Source organism: Plectropomus leopardus, chromosome 10 (assembly GCF_026936395.1).
Source record: "Plectropomus leopardus strain MGB_pleo_1.0 chromosome 10, ASM2693639v1, whole genome shotgun sequence".
Lineage (NCBI taxonomy): Eukaryota > Metazoa > Chordata > Actinopteri > Perciformes > Serranidae > Plectropomus > Plectropomus leopardus.
Genome location: NC_142185.1, coordinates 34,879,171 through 34,896,682, shown reverse-complemented (window position 1 = coordinate 34,896,682; position 17,512 = coordinate 34,879,171). Strand labels below are relative to the sequence as shown.

The 17,512-nt window shown below is 41.9% G+C and overlaps 1 protein-coding gene across 2 annotated transcripts in view; it reads left to right on the top strand.

Annotated features, from left to right (window-relative positions):
- The window catches only part of kcnh3 (potassium voltage-gated channel, subfamily H (eag-related), member 3), a 168,288-nt gene that overhangs the window by 143,446 nt on the left and 7,330 nt on the right, over positions 1-17,512 (top strand). For both annotated transcript variants that reach the window (XM_088083730.1, XM_042495056.2), the window contains exons 9-11: positions 3,221-3,420; positions 5,316-5,565; positions 14,171-14,385. In XM_088083730.1, coding sequence (XP_087939856.1) covers positions 3,221-3,420; positions 5,316-5,565; positions 14,171-14,385 — 665 coding nt within the window. The remainder of the gene's footprint in view (positions 1-3,220; positions 3,421-5,315; positions 5,566-14,170; positions 14,386-17,512) is intronic.

The following is a 17,512-nucleotide window of genomic DNA, read 5'->3' as shown; positions in this document are numbered from 1 at the left end:
TGAGTAAATTGGTTTTATGGCAGCGATCAACTTAACAAGACATGGCTCAAGAAATAGCAAAAAGGTGGTAAAAAAAAAATAAAAACAAAAAAACAAGAAAATCATTTGAAAATAAGCAACAAAAAATGACTAAAAGGTGCTCGAAAATGTATTTATTTAATATATTATATTATTTATTATTTATATATTTATTTAAAGTATATATTTATATATATATGTATGTGTGTATATATATATATATATATATATATATATATATATATATATTTACATATATATATATATGTGTGTGTATATATATATATATATAATGGATCTCCTTGATAATTTTCTAACAATCTTCCCCTTTTTAAAACTATTTTTAGGTCATTTTTTGCTGCCTTTTGCTAATTTATTGCATTTTTTTGTGAATTTCTTGTCAAGTTGGTCATTGCTTTTTTCCCCCAAGTTTATGAAGGAGAACAAAATACTTTCAAAGGTTTCAAAGGGTTAAACCTCTGACACCTGAGGAAACTGGTTTAATTTCTTTCCAAAGCAACGGAAAAAATATAATGAGCAATTTTGCAAGAAATGCAAACTGCAAAAAAAAAAATAGTGAAAGGCAACAAAAAACATCCTGAAAATTAGCTGGGGGGAGTTTATTAGATATTATAAAACAGTACGGGAAAATGTCCAGAAAAGAATATTTATAATTCTTATAATTATTGATTTTAATTTATGTTACAGGAAAAAAATCTAGATTTTTTTAGCAGAGTGTTTTCTTGTTTTTTGTGTTAACTTTTCTTTTTTTCTGGTAAATTTTCAAATTGTCTCTTTCCATTGTTATTGAAAGAAATCAAGCCACTTTGCTCAGTTTCAGATGGTTAAAAAACAGCTCATTTTAAGGTGACAAAAACACAGTTGTTATTTTCAGGTGATTATACACTACAGAGAACATACTTATTATATTATATTCTGTTTATAATCCCACAAACTGGCCCTTTAAGTAACATTTGCTAAAAGCTGCAGCCCAGCTGCGTTACGAAATTAGCGAGCAGTTTTTGAAAACAGCATATTCGTATAGTTTGACTCCTTTTTAAAGATTTTAACCCTCAGAAGGAGCCGATGAGCTCGGGCTGAATGCCACAGACAGACTGCTGAGAGGAAAACACGTCGCTGGTTCGGCTTTCTCATGGGATCTGCAGACAGAAAGAAAAACATAGAATTAAGCTTCTCGTCCTTTAATTAAATTTTGGTTTTGGAGTGAGTGTTTTTTGTGTTGCATTGATTTTTAATAACCTTGCACCCACAGACGTGTACAGAACGTTATCGAAGCAAAGCGAGCTCACCAAAACACAGACAGAAAGAGAAAAAATCTGTTAAAAAAATGTTGGCAACCACAAACCACAAATATGTTACATTTGTTTATTGATATTTACGTTCAAACTTTACATTTCAATAATGCTGGTAATGTTTGGTTCGGTTTAGGCACAAAAAAACACATATATGATTAGGAAAAGATCATGTTTGAGGCTTGTACGGTCATGAAATACTTGAATAGTCATGGAATTTGCAAATAGCAATTTATTTACTGGCCAGGAAAAGTTCTAGAAATCTAAAAATACCTTGAAAGTTTTGGAAAGTAATAAACTTTAGTTTCATGAGTCTGTGTAATAATGCATGGTGTGTTTAAGTGCTGCTGAGAACTTGAAAATCCAACAGCTGCCTGTGTCTGTGATAAATGGTGTCATTTTTAGTAATTTTAAATGTTTGTGATTTTTTTTAAATCACCAAAACATTTTTAGAGAAATAATATAATGACACAATTTTTTTCTTTAAAAATAACCAGAATTTTAAAGAAACGCAAATGGCCCAATTAAAAAATATATATAAATAAATAAATAATTAAAATCAGCCATAAAAGTTAATATAATATACAGTCATTTAAAGTTGTGTAGCCCAAAGAGAAAGCTATAAAAAAATGTATGTGTGCTATGAAAAAATGACACGCCTTTTTGCCCCAGCAGTTCGTTAGTTATGTTTAAATTGTAAAGTCTAATCCTGTTCTGAATTCATTCAAGCTATTACATAGTAATGATAAAAACCGATAAGGAGCATTGATGGTTGTTTCAGAGAATTAATGGTCTTTAAATTTGCCTCAAAGTTATGAGAAGTCATAGAAATGTATTTGTAAAAATGTGCATAAACCCTGTTAAATACTATTTTAGGGGCGCAATCTCCATTAAAAACACAGTGATGTTCAGTAAAAAGACATTTGCTTTTTGTGGCATAATCCCTGCTGGAAAAACAGTCCATTAAAGAAAACACCCAAATTTAGTGTCTAAAAAGCCTCTGGAAACGCAGTGATGACTCACTAAAATACGATTACGGTTTTGTGGTTTTTTTGGGCTGCAGCTTGGCGGGCGTCTCTGTGACACACCATCCATCACCCCCCCGCCTCCCGATGACAAACTCAGCTGACATCCTGCATCACTTTAGAAACGCTGAAATGATACCTACGAAACGCACAAATGCAACGTATACAGGGTTTATTGCCCCTCAGCTCTGACTGACAGGCACCTCTGCGTCTTCGCTCACAGTTTTCTAAATGTGAGGTCATTGTGCCTGAAGGAGCAGTCATCCTAAAATAACGTCATTATTCTGAGTGTCAGTGGACCGTGTAAGTGTCCTGTGGTCTGAGCGCTATTTCAGCAGCTTTTCTGCTCGGGCAGGAGTTAAATTTAGGGAGAGAAACTGCTCTGCGGTACCGTCAGGAAGTCCATTATGAGCTGGATGTTTCCAGTCCTCACTGGGAGGCTGCTGGTTCACACTCAAAGCAAACCTGAGTGCGACTGTTTTATTAATATTCATATCTCAGCCACGCCAGAGTCGTTGCTTAGCCTGAGATTAGTTAGTTTGGGGTTTTAGGAATAATAATTCACTTGTTCTTACTGGTGTTTTGTTCAGTCAAAATCAAAGCTTTATTCCTTTTATTTCTGTAGTGTTTTCCTTATTTTAAGTGAAGGCAGTAATCCACTCGAGGCGGTGCTTCACAGCGGTTTTAGAGCAGATAAGTCCTTTTAAGCCCTGCGCTCTTTAACTTCTTGGGGTTTATAGAGACGTCCTGTGAAGCTCCCCGCTGTGCTGAAGCATTATGGGATTTTTTTCTTCTAGATAAAAGCCAATCAAACACCTCTGTAATTAAATCTGTATCGGCACACATCCTCTCCTCCGTCTGCAGCGCTGATGCACGCCGTGGTGTTTGGCAACGTGACAGCCATCATCCAGAGGATGTACTCGCGCCGCTCGCTCTACCACACCCGCACCAAGGACCTCAAGGACTTCATCAGGGTCCATCGGCTGCCCAAGGCCTTGGAGCAGCGCATGCTGGAGTGTTTCCAGACCACGTGGTCCGTCAACAACGGGATCGACGTCAGTGAGGTGAGACGGCGAAAACTTTCAACTCACACTGAACTCACAAGAATGAGTTTGTCTTTATGTTGATTTTATGAACAAATTATTTATTAGTTTTGTTTCATGTGAAGTGAACTGACCCTTTAACCCTTTGAAACCTGGAGCGACGCCACTCCTCTTGTGCTGTTTTCAGACTTTGATTAAAATTTTCAGCCCAGTGAAAATTGGGACGATTTCGTTCAGAAACATGGGGAAAAAGGAAATGAGCAAGAAATTAGTAAATGAAAAAAACTTTATCAAAGGTTTTACACACAAGCGCGAGGTTCTCCTGCAACATGTGAACAGTGACTTTTAGAGGAGGACAGGCTGCGTCTCCGTGTTTTGGATTTAATTGATTTGTTTGCTTGATGAGCATTGATCTTTTTTTCTTACATTTGTGTAAAAAATCTGTTTATCTGGCAACCTGATAACTGAATAGTTTGGGCGCATATAACACGGGGGTAAATCAGTGATGCACGATAATGATTATTTCACCCGATACTGATAATTTCCAGCTTCTCGTGGCCGATAAGATACCGATAACCGATAATTTCTTATAGTTTGTTTTTCAGTACCTGAGGGAATGAAAGGCTGAGCTGTGGTGAGTACAGATGAATTTAATTTGTGCATTTTCTCCGGCGGAGAATAAGAGCGGAGCGGATCAGTCAGCATCAGTAACTCGTCCCCGACTTTGTCTCTCAGTCCGCAGCGCCGTCAGGTCTCACGGTGCAGGCTGGTCAGCAGGTCAATGATGAGAAACAACAGGGGCGCTGAGTTTAGGATTATTTCTCTCTTTATTTGTTCATTTGTTATTTTCAAGGCAGAACATGAAGGAAGGACGCTAACGGGCGCAGAGAATTATTATCAGGTTTTTTTAGCGCGACCAGCAGCGCCCCTCCAGCGTGTGGCGCTGTAGGCGACCTCCTGTATCTCCTGTAAGGGCCGCCCTGGACAGTATATTAACTCCTTGTTCACTGATGATCTAAGTAAGTTGCTAAATGTTTCTCCTGTTGAGTTTTTTTAAAACAACGCCGCTGAGATTCTCTGAAAAGCCACTAAATAGCGATAAAGTCGGCACGTTAGTAGTCCTCTCCTCCGTCACCCTGGGACCTTTGATCGTGTTGTTTGTTTGTTTTTGGACGTGGAAATGTTGTTTTATTGCATAATATCATAACAGCGTCCCCTACACTACAGAGAAAACACAGACTGATGGAAAATCTCGTCAATGGCAGGGAAAGAATTAAAAAAAGACAAAGAAACAACGGGTTAAACCTGCTGCTGACTGTTGTGCACTGATCTCGCAGCAGCAGTTTGACGCAGCGTAATGCAGTGTGTGTAGTACTGGAGGAGCGAAACCATGGCAACACGGGCGAAATAAAAGCAATTTATGCTTATTATTATCCGCTGTATTTATCAGCCAAAAATGTTCTTATCGGAATTAACATTATGAAGTCATTATGACGTCCAATTATCGGCCGGTAATTATCGGTCCGATAATTTTGATTTTTTTTAGGACTGTATAATATTAATTGTTTTGTTTTGGGGTTTTTTTAGTTATAAAAATGGGTGTAAAAATGGGATCCCCAGTGTAAATGCTCTATAGTTTGACTTCTCACTGGCCTGTATGCTGCACCTCTCTCCCTAACCCAAAAAAAAAACAGTTTCTTTACTGTCATATTATTTATCATTTTACTTTCAGAGAAAATCTTTAGTTTTGATAGCCTTATTTAACTTTCACTCTGCTCCACATTTTTCCTGTAGTCACATGTTTGGGAATTACTGCTCTCAGGTAATTACGGACGGTGGAGTTTGTGGAAACCTGCTGTTCTGTTGAGTCTGAGGACGGAGCAGCTGTGAAGTGTAAACCTCCTCTCACTTCACAGCTACTGAAGGACTTCCCGGACGAGCTGAGGGCCGACATCGCCATGCACCTGAACAAGGAGCTGCTCCAGCTGCCCCTGTTCGAGTCGGCCAGCCGGGGCTGCCTGCGCTCCCTCTCCCTCATCATCAAGACCTCCTTCTGCGCCCCGGGCGAGTTTCTCATCCGGCAGGGGGACGCCCTGCAGGCCATCTACTTCGTGTGCTCGGGGTCCATGGAGGTCCTGAAGGACAACACTGTGCTGGCCATACTGGGTGAGTGACGGGAGCCGGGTGAGGGTTACAGAGAGATCTCAGCCTGTTCTCATTCTCTGTTCATGTTAAAAAAAGAAATGCACTAGAATTTGTATTTTGTGTATTTATGAGCCAGGACGCTGTGATCTGGTGACCTCTGTGCTGCAGGCCGTCCTCCCTCGTGTGTGCAGGGCTGTTGGGAGAAGTTTGCCTTCAGGGTTTTCTGCCAGAGAGCCTTAGGTTTAGGAAAAAGTTTGGCTTTTGGGGTTTTAAATTAGATTTTTGTCAGAAAGCCCAGAAGGCAAATTTCTACCTTGTGCAATGACAGGAGAAAAGCAGGGAATCATAGACACAGTAAACACAGAAAAACAGTGAGTCAGCAAACGGAGGCAGACGGGTCAAACAAACACAGGACTTTGACCCAGGAGATCAACATCACTTCACAACATGACGCCATCGACTCGATTTGATACATTTGATTTAATATATAAAAATACAGAACACAAATGTGCATGCAGTCAGTGCTCTGAATTTTTCGTTAGATTTCTGGACTTTTTAAACCCTCTTAGTGACTTTATTTCTTTCAAGCAACTTACTCAGACCATCTGGGGGGAAAAAGAGAGAAATATATTGTAATTAATTCCCTGCATGCTGCACAAAATAATCGCAATCCACAGCTTTTTTCCACCATTAGCACAGGATCTCCTGCGCTTTTGGGCCATGCACGAGGTGTAGGACAGGCGGGGCAGTACGAGAGGAGACGCCGCTCACTGTTGGAGTTCAATTGTATTGAGTTTCTGTCGTTACGTTGATGCTCGTGCTCTCTAGATTGGACGGCCGAAAATGTCGTACACAGTTCAAGTGCCAAAGCTCTCACGGCGTTCAAATGTTTTGTTGAGGATCAACAAAAGATCATCTGATGACTTTAAGCTTTTTCCATTGTGGTCCTATAATAATCCTATATGATAATAATATTGAATAATTTCCCCACAGCTTATTTTCATGTCATTTTCTTAAAGGGTTAACTGAAATATTGAGAGATATGTTAGCAATGTGTGCTTGTGAAGAACAGAGTGAGATTTTTTTTAGATTCAATTCTTAATCTGTTTGTCTCTATTTATGAAAATTATTCTGTTCCACATTGAATATCAAAGCTATTTTTTCCCCCAAATTACCACGATAATATTCAAATAAATATAGAGACAGGAAGAAAAACTGATAATGAAATGTCTTTAGCTGAGTGTTGGCTTCAAAAAGATGACATGCTGGTTATCTAATTAGAGTGAAATACAACCATGTGGTCTATTTATTTGATTTATTTTATTATTGGAAATTATGTGTAAATCTGCGGCGCACAATTGGATGAAAACTGAACAGCAGCCGTGCAGCTTTGACAGACAATTTACCTGTCAGAGTGAGAGACATAATGAGAGGAAGTGAGACGAGCGTGATCAGCGGGAACGGAGGTGGGAACCGATAATTTGAAGAATCCACTGATGAGAACTGTGTCTGTTTGATATCAGGTGCTGTTAATAAAGTTGGGACGGAGAGATCGTCTCTCAGTTCAGCGATTACGGCTGAAATCATTTCACAGCGCCGGGTTTGGTTTCATCCAATCAGACCTGAAGAGCAACTTGATCTGGATTTGAGGGGAAATTGGGTTGATGAGGAAGACGAAGGAACGAAGGACAGATTTGTGTGTGTGTGTGTGTGTGTGTGTGTGTGTGTGTGTGTGTGTGTGTGTGTGTGTGTGTGTGTGTGTGTGTGTGTGTGTGTGTGTGTGTGTGTGTGTGTGTGTGTGTGTGTGTTGAGCATGGTGATAACTCTTAAAAGCAGCAGAGCACAAACAGCAGCTCTTTATCAGCCCCCCCTCAGCCCTGCATCCTTGTTGTTTGAGTGATGCACACACACACACACACACACACACTTGAAGCTTCCCACAGTGTTGAGCCTGTGAGCTGTACACTATAATCCTTCACTCCAGTGTGAACAGAGATGTCGGGACTCTTGCAGTTGAGGATGAATGAGTGAATGAGGATGTTTGCGCTGCAGAGAGTATGAATGCGTGAGGCCGGGAAGGTCGTCATACTTCCTGTGTGCTCTGCAGATCAGAAGGAGATTCGACACAGTCTCATCTTTGCAGGAGTTTTCAGGGTAACATCTGTGGCAGCTGCACAGCATTCAGCACGTACAGTAGATTTTAGATTTCTAGTCACATTTTCTTCTCCTAAACCAGCCCAGAGGCTGAGAATGAGAAGTTGCCATGTGTGTTTCTGCAAACAAAGATATGTTACATTTTGTTTTTCGGGGGGCTCTTGGCCTTCAATTGATAGCACAGACGAAGTGTGAAAGTGGGAGAGAGACGGGGTGACATGCAGCAAAGGGCCGAGGCTGGAGTCAAACCCGCGGCTGCTGCGGCGAGGACGCATCCTCTGTACGTGGGACGCCCGCTCTACCAAGTGAGCTACTGGGCGCCTGAGTTTGGGACATTTCCAGATGTTTTTGTGACAATAAGAATCAGGTTATTTTTAATGAGAGTTTGGGATATTTCCAGCCATGTTTGTGGCTACAACACTGGACATTTTTGAAGAGACTTTGGGACATTTCCACTTGTGTTTGTGGGAAAAAAATGGGATATTTTTTTGACGAGTTATGGACATATTCGGCCGTGTTTGTGGGGACAAAATGGGGTAGTTTTGGACGAGAGTTTTGGACATTTCCAGCTGCAGAGATCCCCTGCTATTTCACAAAACAAGTTTTCAGGGAAGTACATCTTATTAACAGGAGCCAGGCTCCCTCTGACTTCCCTTTAGTTGGCACACTGGGTGGGATTGATGCTCGTGTTCAGTGGGAGCACCACGTCGTGACCAGATGATTGATACAAACATAGAGGTTGTACGTTTTGGCCGTTGCATAAACGGTTAAAGCAGGTTAAAGCAACATAGGAGACCAATAAAAAGCATCTTTCCAGCTTAATCTGCAAATAGTGAGATCTTTTAAACACCACAAAAAAAGTGTCAACTTCTATAGAAGAGTGTGAACATGCAGCTCGTCAGTTGAAAATGATGCCAATGGTGGCATTTCCTGCAGAAGAACAAGTGCAGGCTTCACACATTAGAGTTTTGATTTCTGGAATAAGCATGTAACTGTGTGAGGAAAACATTTGTGTGTGTGCGTGTGTGTGTGTGCACGCTGGCTTTTGTGAAGTGGTGTGATCATATGTGCTCACTCACATCGGTCTCTGGAGAATGTGAGGGCGGCGTTGTGTTCCAGTGAAGTCTAATATTAAACAGGACTGATTTGCAGACAGTGTGTGGGAGGAACAACCAGAGTCATGCTCTGCACAGCCACGAATATCACAACTACCGCCGTCACGTCGCATGTCATTTCTATACTTTAATACAAGTCAAGCTTCATTTACTCTCATATTCATTAATTAAAGAGGCTCTGTTTTTTAATTATTTATTTACTTTTGTTCCATCTTTTCTCGTCTGTTTGACGTGACAGCTGTACTCGGTCCTCCCAGAGAAAACAACAGGATCTGTCTTTTACAGCAGGTGCCCCGAAACCACATTGTTTGCTTTTAAATGACAAAAAGCCCTGCAGTGATAGTGGTGATTACAGAACAAACAAGAACAAAGGCAGAAGTCAGGTGATGTTACATACAAACATATTACCCTAACTTAACACAAAGATGGTTTTAGATTATTTTTTTTAGATATTTGTTGTAAAACTTCTTCAGCCACCCCAAAACAACTAAGATTTATGACGCTGGAATTAAATTGTGCTCATGATGCTCGCAACATCAAAATATTACATAAAAAAACCCAGTTTATCATCAAATCTACGAGACTACAGTCACGCTGGCAGCTCTGTGAGGCTGTATTTTTGGGGGACTTTCTAAAACCTTTATGTAGGTCATAATTACAGAACCTGTGTGTGTAATCGTGTGCCAAAAAAATTAGTGGCATTGAAATTAATTTGCGCAAACGTGTTATTAACGCACTTTATTTGCATAAATAAGAATAATAAGACTCGGGCCCTAATAAGCAGGATCAAGACAGAATAAAAAGATAAGTTAAAAGATCAATTAGAAGATAATATTAAAAGATAGATGTCAAATAATAAGAAAACATGAATAGTATATTCTGTACGCCTTCACACTTGCCTAGTTTGTCTAATTTTTCAAGAAAGAAGAAATAAAACTAGCCCATACTGAACCTAACTGAGCCTAACTTTTCATTTTTTATCAAACTAAAAATAATTCAGGATTTGTGCTCTGCATTCTTACAACGATGCATGTAAAGAATAAAGCTGCACTCAACAGTCACAGAAGCTTGCAGAAGCATGCTGTCCCATATTTTTGGCAGCGTAATGCTTCATTTTTCAGTGCACGTGGTGACATCAGAAGCTGTGTTGCTTCAGAGATTCACTTTTTTGTCTGCAGACATAAACATTTTAAATCTAACAAAATTTCGCAGTAAAAGTGAAAGACAGCCGGACGCTGAAGAGAACTGAACAGATTGTGAGCCGTGTGGTCAAACACGATGTCGCACCTGTGACAACAGCTTAAAATAATGTCTTTAGTTGGCTGTCTCGCAGGCTGAAATCTAATTTCCTCTGGATGTGCTTCAAAGCCTTCGCAACACTAATCCAGCGAACGGGGCGAGCTTTCCCTGACGTGTGTTTGTGTGAATGTGTAATAGACGAAGTGATAGACGGAGAGATGAGGAAGGAAAGAGGGGAGAAGGATTTCACGTGTGTTTGTCTGCGCCGCAATGACAGATGTACACTTCTTAAAAATAAGTTTCTCAAAAGGTCAAGATGTATTGAATTAATGGGCTGTACCTGCGCACCTGCATTTCCCCTTTGTGTCCATCCTTGTGTGTGTGTGTGTGTGTGTGTGTGTGTGTGTGTGTGTGTGTGTGTGTGTACACGTGATGAAGTGGATTTATCTTCAAATGCCAAGCCCCCCGGCCCATATTTGATCTTGATCATGACACACACACACATCAATAGGGGGAATGCGGTGCTGTGCTGGTATTAATAATGGATAGATTTTACATTATTAAAGCACCTTGATTATTAATGCTCAAGTGTGGATCGAGCAGAGCCCCGCAGAGCCCGCGAAGCTCTTCACATGGTTCAGCCCACCATGGCCTTTACCATGAACCTGCGTGTGCAGCGTTCTTCCAGGAATTATCCTGTGTCCGTGCTCATGTTTAAAAGGTTCATTTCCAGCTGTGGGCCGCTCGCTCTGACCCGACACACCTCTGAGTGTTCAAGTGTAACCAGGCGTGAAGTCAATCAGACATTTTGTCCATCGTGTTGTGTTAAAGGGAATCTGTTCTGCTCATTTGCAGGTTTAATACTTGTATTTTGGGATTGTACTAGAGCACGTTTACATGCTTTAATGGGGGAAAAAAATCCTCATACTGTCTGTGCTCTGTCTGATACGCTTTGTTTTAGCACCGTCTCTTCATCTCTCCAGTTCATCTGTTAAAATAGTATTTGCGAGTCATTGTGGTGCTCCATGTTTGCAAAATGTGACTAAATAGTCACGGTCTGGAGCTCTGCAAAAGCCCAGCTTTTTGTGTGTGTGTCTATGAGAGGCAGAGAGCTGTGGGAGAGAGGGAAAAGCAAAACGCTGGTGTCAGGGTTTTTTGCCGAATCCCCACGTTCAGTATCGCTTTCCAGCTCCTCCGTGTTTGTTTTGGTGCCGTGTGTTGTGTAGTCGCCCCCCTCAGCCACGCAGGCGGATGCAAAGTGTTATCATATTACGTAAACGAAATACACAATATAGCATAATATGAAACGATAGACATGTTTTTCATGGTCAGACAATACATTTCACCCCATATTAGCCTCAATCCAAATTTAAATATTGTCAATTCAGTTTTTCACAGTGTCCTGAAGCTGGCTGATTTGGGCGTGATTATCCCCGATCCTTATCGTTGGCATCTCTGCTTCTATACAAACGCACTGCTTCTGTTCGTGTCGTCTTCATGGATCTGCTCCCACATGAGTGAGGGGATGTGGCCATTATCTGTGACAAAAAACGCAAACTACAAATGACTTATATGATTGGCTGGATTTGCAGAAGTGTTACATCTAATCACGCTTGACCGGCCTCGATTACAAATTCGGAACTCACTATGTCCGAGAACTCACAAAACCGAGTCAAAATGCGTTCGATTCCGAGACGAGACCCACTAAAAGTGTTCTCGAGCCCAAGATTGATCTTGAGTACTACAACCCCGTGTAAACATACTGACTCAAACTGTGCTCTAAAGGTTTGAGCAGGATGTTAAAGAGTTAAAAGGGGTTTAAAAGTAATGACTAAATCTGTTATCACAAACGTGTAATATTGCTGCTGCGCCACAATGTCAGAATCCTCCAAACAAGTCGCTTTTAAAAGATGTTTGAAACATCAGCTGAAACTTTGAAAGAGAGCGAGGACCAAAGAAAAACGAGCTGTTAGTGCTTTTGCCTTTGTAATTTTTGATAAAAATGAGCTCCTTTCATGAGCTGCCCTTGTCTGTCTCACCTTCAGATTCAGACGCATCGAAGACGGGACAAACACACGCTCTTAAATGTAACTTTCAAGTGTTGGTGTCCTGCTGCAGTTTAACATTTTGCTGTGATTAGGAGTTGAAGCTCTCTCCTGACGCTCGCCGCCGCCGCCGCCGCCGCCCATCATCTGTTCGACAAAAGACAATTGGAGCTTAACTGTGTGGTGTGGGACTGAACAGAGAAGTGGAGGAGTGATGTGAAAAAGATGGAGAGACAGACGGAGCATGTGAAGAGCCCCTCGTGCCAAATTAAGTACAAGCACAGATTGGGGGAGGGGGGTTTGAGCGATGCGAGTGCAGACGGCTGTCGGACAGCGACAGCAGGATGTAGAGGTGGTCGGAGGTTCGGAGGGGAGGCTGAGCTCCACGTGCAGTAGCTGCTGTTGCCCAACACGGCGTGCTCGAGCTCCTGCTCCTAGTTCTCACCTCCCCTCTCGCTTTCTCACCCCGCCCATCCATTTCCACTCAATCAAGCCCTGCCAGTCTGCAGCCGCCCCCACGCTGTGTCCCTCTTCAATCTCACCTTTCTTTCCCTCGTTTCCTACATTTTACATTTTCTCACCCTCCCTCCCTCGCGGTCCTCCTCCACACTCCATCACCCATTTTAGGTCCCTGCCCGACCCTGCCCTGCTTCCATCTTGCCTCTGTTTCTCTCCCCCTCTTTCTTTAGCTCGCTCTTCTGTTTCTCGTTTGTGTGGCTGTGCAGCCCCGAAGCACGCTTTGTTTGACTTTTTCCCTTTTTCCCCAAAATACTGCGGGAGCCCTCATAAATGAATGTTGCCAAATTTAAACTGTAATGCATTTTCTTTTACCATCATGCTGCGTGCTCAGTTAGTAACCTAAATAAAAAAACTGCATTTATACATATTGTTGAAAATAATAACCAGAGCAGCACAATCGGTCCATGTATCATTCAAATATTCAAATCCGTCTGGCAAACTAAAGAAAACTGAAAAACGAGCGAGAATTTAGTTTGTTTTTCTGTATAGACCAAATATTGGACAAAAAAACACATTTTGTCTTTTTTCTGAACTCTGAGCGCCACTCCTCAGGCGGCGCATGCGTGAGGCGTGGAGATGCAGCAAAATGATACCTTTGGAAATAAGAAAATAAATTTTAAAAATAAAGATTAAGAACAACGTAAATTTGACTTTTCTGTTTTTTCAATATTTTATTTATACAGAAAACCGAAATTCTTACTTTGTTTATTCTTTTTAATTGACAACGAATGACACACGGACCATAATCCCTGCTGCTGTTATAGGTATTACATTTGCGAAAAATTACATTTGTAATTAGGCAACTGCAATATTTTTGTAATGTCGATAAAAGACAATTGTGAGATGACTGCGTTTCCACTGAGTGATGTTCTGCGACTTCTCGTCTGGTGATAACATCGCAGTAACCATGGCGATGGATGTTCAAAACATTAGCAGCTTTATTTCTATTGCAGCCACCAAACTAGCCGTCATTATTTCCAATCCAAGGCCACGTAGGCGTGTTATGGAGCCATGATGGAAAGGCGAGCCCCTTATACGTGTGAGCGGCCACGTATGAGGGATTTCTGGGAGATGTGGTCCACGATTTAACAGAGGAATTGTGGATTCAGAACTTGCGGATGATCCGCTCAACTCTCTCAGAGTTATGTGATGCAATAACAGCTCTTGTAGCTCCTGCTGCATCATGCCTGCATGTTTTTTTGGACATGGTCATGTGACTCTTTAGTTACAGAATATATCTATAAGAGCAAAATAAGTGTTTCCATTGCAGTTGTGCAAAATATGGCTTTTTGAAATCACCTGAAATACCACCTCAAGCGAGGGTCAACACTTTTTTGCAATAAATGGGACTATTTTCAGAACTGATGTGTTTCCATTAGGCATATTTTATTTTTGCAGTGTCACTTTGTAGAGTTTGAGGGTTAATGGAAACCCGCCCAAAGATCTGCAGCTCAGACAGTCTATGTTTTTTTACCCTCAGGGGAAAACTGAAAATATACTCTCTCTTATGCTCCAAAGTTATAAATGTATCTTTGTATCTGTCTGCATGCCCAGGGAAAGGAGATCTGATTGGGTCGGACTCCCTCACGAAAGAGCAGGTGATTAAAACCAACGCCAACGTCAAAGCTTTGACCTACTGCGACCTACAATACATCAGCCTCAAGGGCCTCCGCGAGGTCCTCCGACTCTACCCCGAGTACGCCCAGAAGTTCATCAGCGAGATCCAGCACGACCTCACGTACAACCTGCGAGAAGGCCACGGGGCCGACGTGAGTACACGCAGTAATGCAGAGTGCTGATGGGGTTATTTTAGGTACTTAACCAAAGACAGTTACATACAGTTACGTTAAAAAGAGCTTTTAGCTCTAAAAAAAGCTTTGTTTCTTGGTGCAAACAATAAACATACAATAAGATGAGTAAAAAATCAATAAATAAGAAGAAAAAATACTGCAACACTCGAGAATTTATAATAGAAATATGGTCAGGATATTCTCAAAACTACAGCAACATGACAGTTATGTACAGTGTAGCTGTTTCAGAATAAAAGCTGTGCAGTTTTGTCCAGAGATGTGCAAAAATGTTTGACAAGAATTGTGCAAAAGTTGACGTAGAGCGAATACGCAATGTTCAAGGACAATAGTCCAAGGTGTATCGAAAGCTCCTGCAGTTTGGAGTGGTATTTAGAGCCTAAGGTGGCTGAAGGTGGAGGCTGCGTCGATAGAAACGGTCCGTTAAATGGTCAAATAAAGGGCTGCAAGTGCAGTAGGACTGACGGTGCATATAGATGGTGCATATTTATCAATGCTTGCAGGAACAGCCAAGAGTTTAACTATGGCAGCGTAAAGATTTGGTTAAATGTCATATGCTGGATATAAAAAGATACAATATGTTACATTTTAGTCTCTGCAAAAACTGGACAATTTGGCATTAAGTAACAATAAGGGATATTTGTTATGATAACATGAAAAATATCTCATTTTAAAATGAAAAGGATCTTGCAAAAAGGAGGAAAGTTCCTCATTAAAACCAGAAACTGCCGCACACCACCCATCAGATCAGTCGCCCCCCCCCCCCTCCATGTGCAGCCTTGAAAGTTCAAATCTTAAATGACATTTTGTTTTCTGCTAATGGGCAGCCTCAGACACCTTAAGAGGGGTCTCATGGATAAAAGCTATGCGTGACCTCTCCAGCACCGCTACTGTAACGCACGGGTCCGTGCACATTTTTCCTAACTGCTGCCATCACACAAACACTCAGCCTGCGCCTCTGGCTGGTGCAGCAGCAGCAGAGGGAGCAAAACACGGAGACAAGAATAGCTCAGTGCTGCTGTTTGAAGCTGTCCTGCTGCTAAAAATAGTGCAGGGGGGAAGCACGGGCTGTCCCTGACTGGCTGTGTCCCCCGCAGCTGCTGCTAAGATTGGATCCTGCTCGTTATAAATAGCTCAGCCAGCCGAGGAGGAGGAGATACGAAGGGGAGGGGGCTCATTTTCTCATTTTCTGTTCTGCTCTTCAGTTCCTCCTTTTCCACTGCAGTGCCATGTGTTTCTCCCGGGCACGGCACGCTTGCTGCAGAGCGCGAGCGGGGTGCAAATGTGTGCACATATCAGCGCGTGGCATTATCTGGAGGATGCACGATTCCAGATGCACAAGCTTCTGCCCATATCTTTGGTCCGCGCTGCAGATGTCCGTCCTGGTTATGTATGCTGATCCCTTCTGGTACCAGCAGCCCAGGAGAGTGTGTATGCATATGTATGTATGGGAAGGTTGCTGGAAAACAGGGAAAAAAAGACTGCAGGTATCCAGCACCTTCTTGCTCAATAAACACAGTCTGCTAGATGCAATCCCACAGGATGAATGAGAACGTTCATCGCAACAAAGAGAGACGTGCAGGCCACTGCTGATGAAAAATACAAGAAAGGACGATAAAGAGGAAGAAGGATCTTGGAAAAATGGAGTGCCAAATGTGAAAAGGGTCTAGTAAGAAAATAAAAAGGCAAAAGTTTTTGTTGGAAAAAAAGATGAGGAAGCAAAAGATCCATCATCTAAGCGATGGTTGTACTTTCAGTGGCCCTCCCTGCTGATTCACGAGCTGCAGATTGACTGTCATGACCCCGCAGCCTTCGGCGAAACAATGCAACATGCAAAAACAACCAGTCAACTGGGTGCGCTGAGCTGTGCTACAGAAAGAGGGGGATATTACAGCATGTTTTAGTACCCCGTGTCCCTGTGCTGTTCAGTCTCTGCAGCAGAAACATAGTGAGAACATCGTGCCTGCACCTGCACATACTGTACAAAAACTGCTGCAGCAAAAAGAAGGGGGAAAGAGCACTTTGTTCATTCGTGTCCTTGCGAGCACAGCTCACATACATCCACTCACGTGGGTGCCCACGCTCAGACTCCTGCATGACTCGATCACACATACATGATTGCAAACTTCAGCACACCCACGCACACTCGCACGCAGACAAGCGCACGCCGACACGCGGCAAGTGCACACTTATTACGCCCCCGCATCGCAGAGCACTCCTCGGTTTCCTCCAGAGCTGGGAGCTAAGATTAGAACAAGGGAGCTAAAAATAAATTACGGTGGCACAGGAGGGAGGGAGTAAAGGGGGGGTGAGAGGAGGCAGTGGGGGAGGAGGAGAAGAAAGTGAGGATGCTGAGCGTGCAGGGAGGGAGGGAGAGGGAGGAGAGACTTGATTAAAGGAGAGAGCAGGGGGAAAGTGGAGGGGCGTTGGCTTGTCTGCATGATGAGATATGAAATACATTCATTACTCACTGCAGCAGTCAGTCTGTGTCAGAGCAGGCAGGTTATTACTGTGAAGCCGGTTAAGGAGAATGACAATTTGTCATCTGATCCGTAAAGCTGTTGTTTTTAAAGTAGAAGTAAAGAACTGGTTTAACTTGCAGGTAAAGTCAGACTCAGGGTCAGTGTTTTAGACACAAAAGGCACCAGAGAGACACTTTTTTATGTTTACTTTATATCTAATTGTTTTAGTCATATTTTCTCAATTTTGTAAAGGTTGATGCAACTTAAAAATGACAAGTTTAATTAAATAAATCTTTCGAAGTTTGGTAACTTCAGTAAACCAGGTTTGCTGTGTGAATCTGTATTCTGCTGGCTGAAAGCTGCTCGTATTTATATTTTCTTAAACAAAACAGAACTCGCAGATTTTCTAACGTCATTATTGGTAAAATGCTAAATGCACTATGCAGCATTTTTTCAGTTCATTCACACACATCGAACGTCCGACCACATCTGTTAAAATACATTAAAAGTGATTTTCTGCTCTTTTTTTTTCTATTTAACGCAGAACTTTTAACATCGTCGTTTCAATCTCAGTCAGAGAGTCCTGTTTTGTTTAGCTCGTCATTTCTGGAAGTTTCAGCGACCCA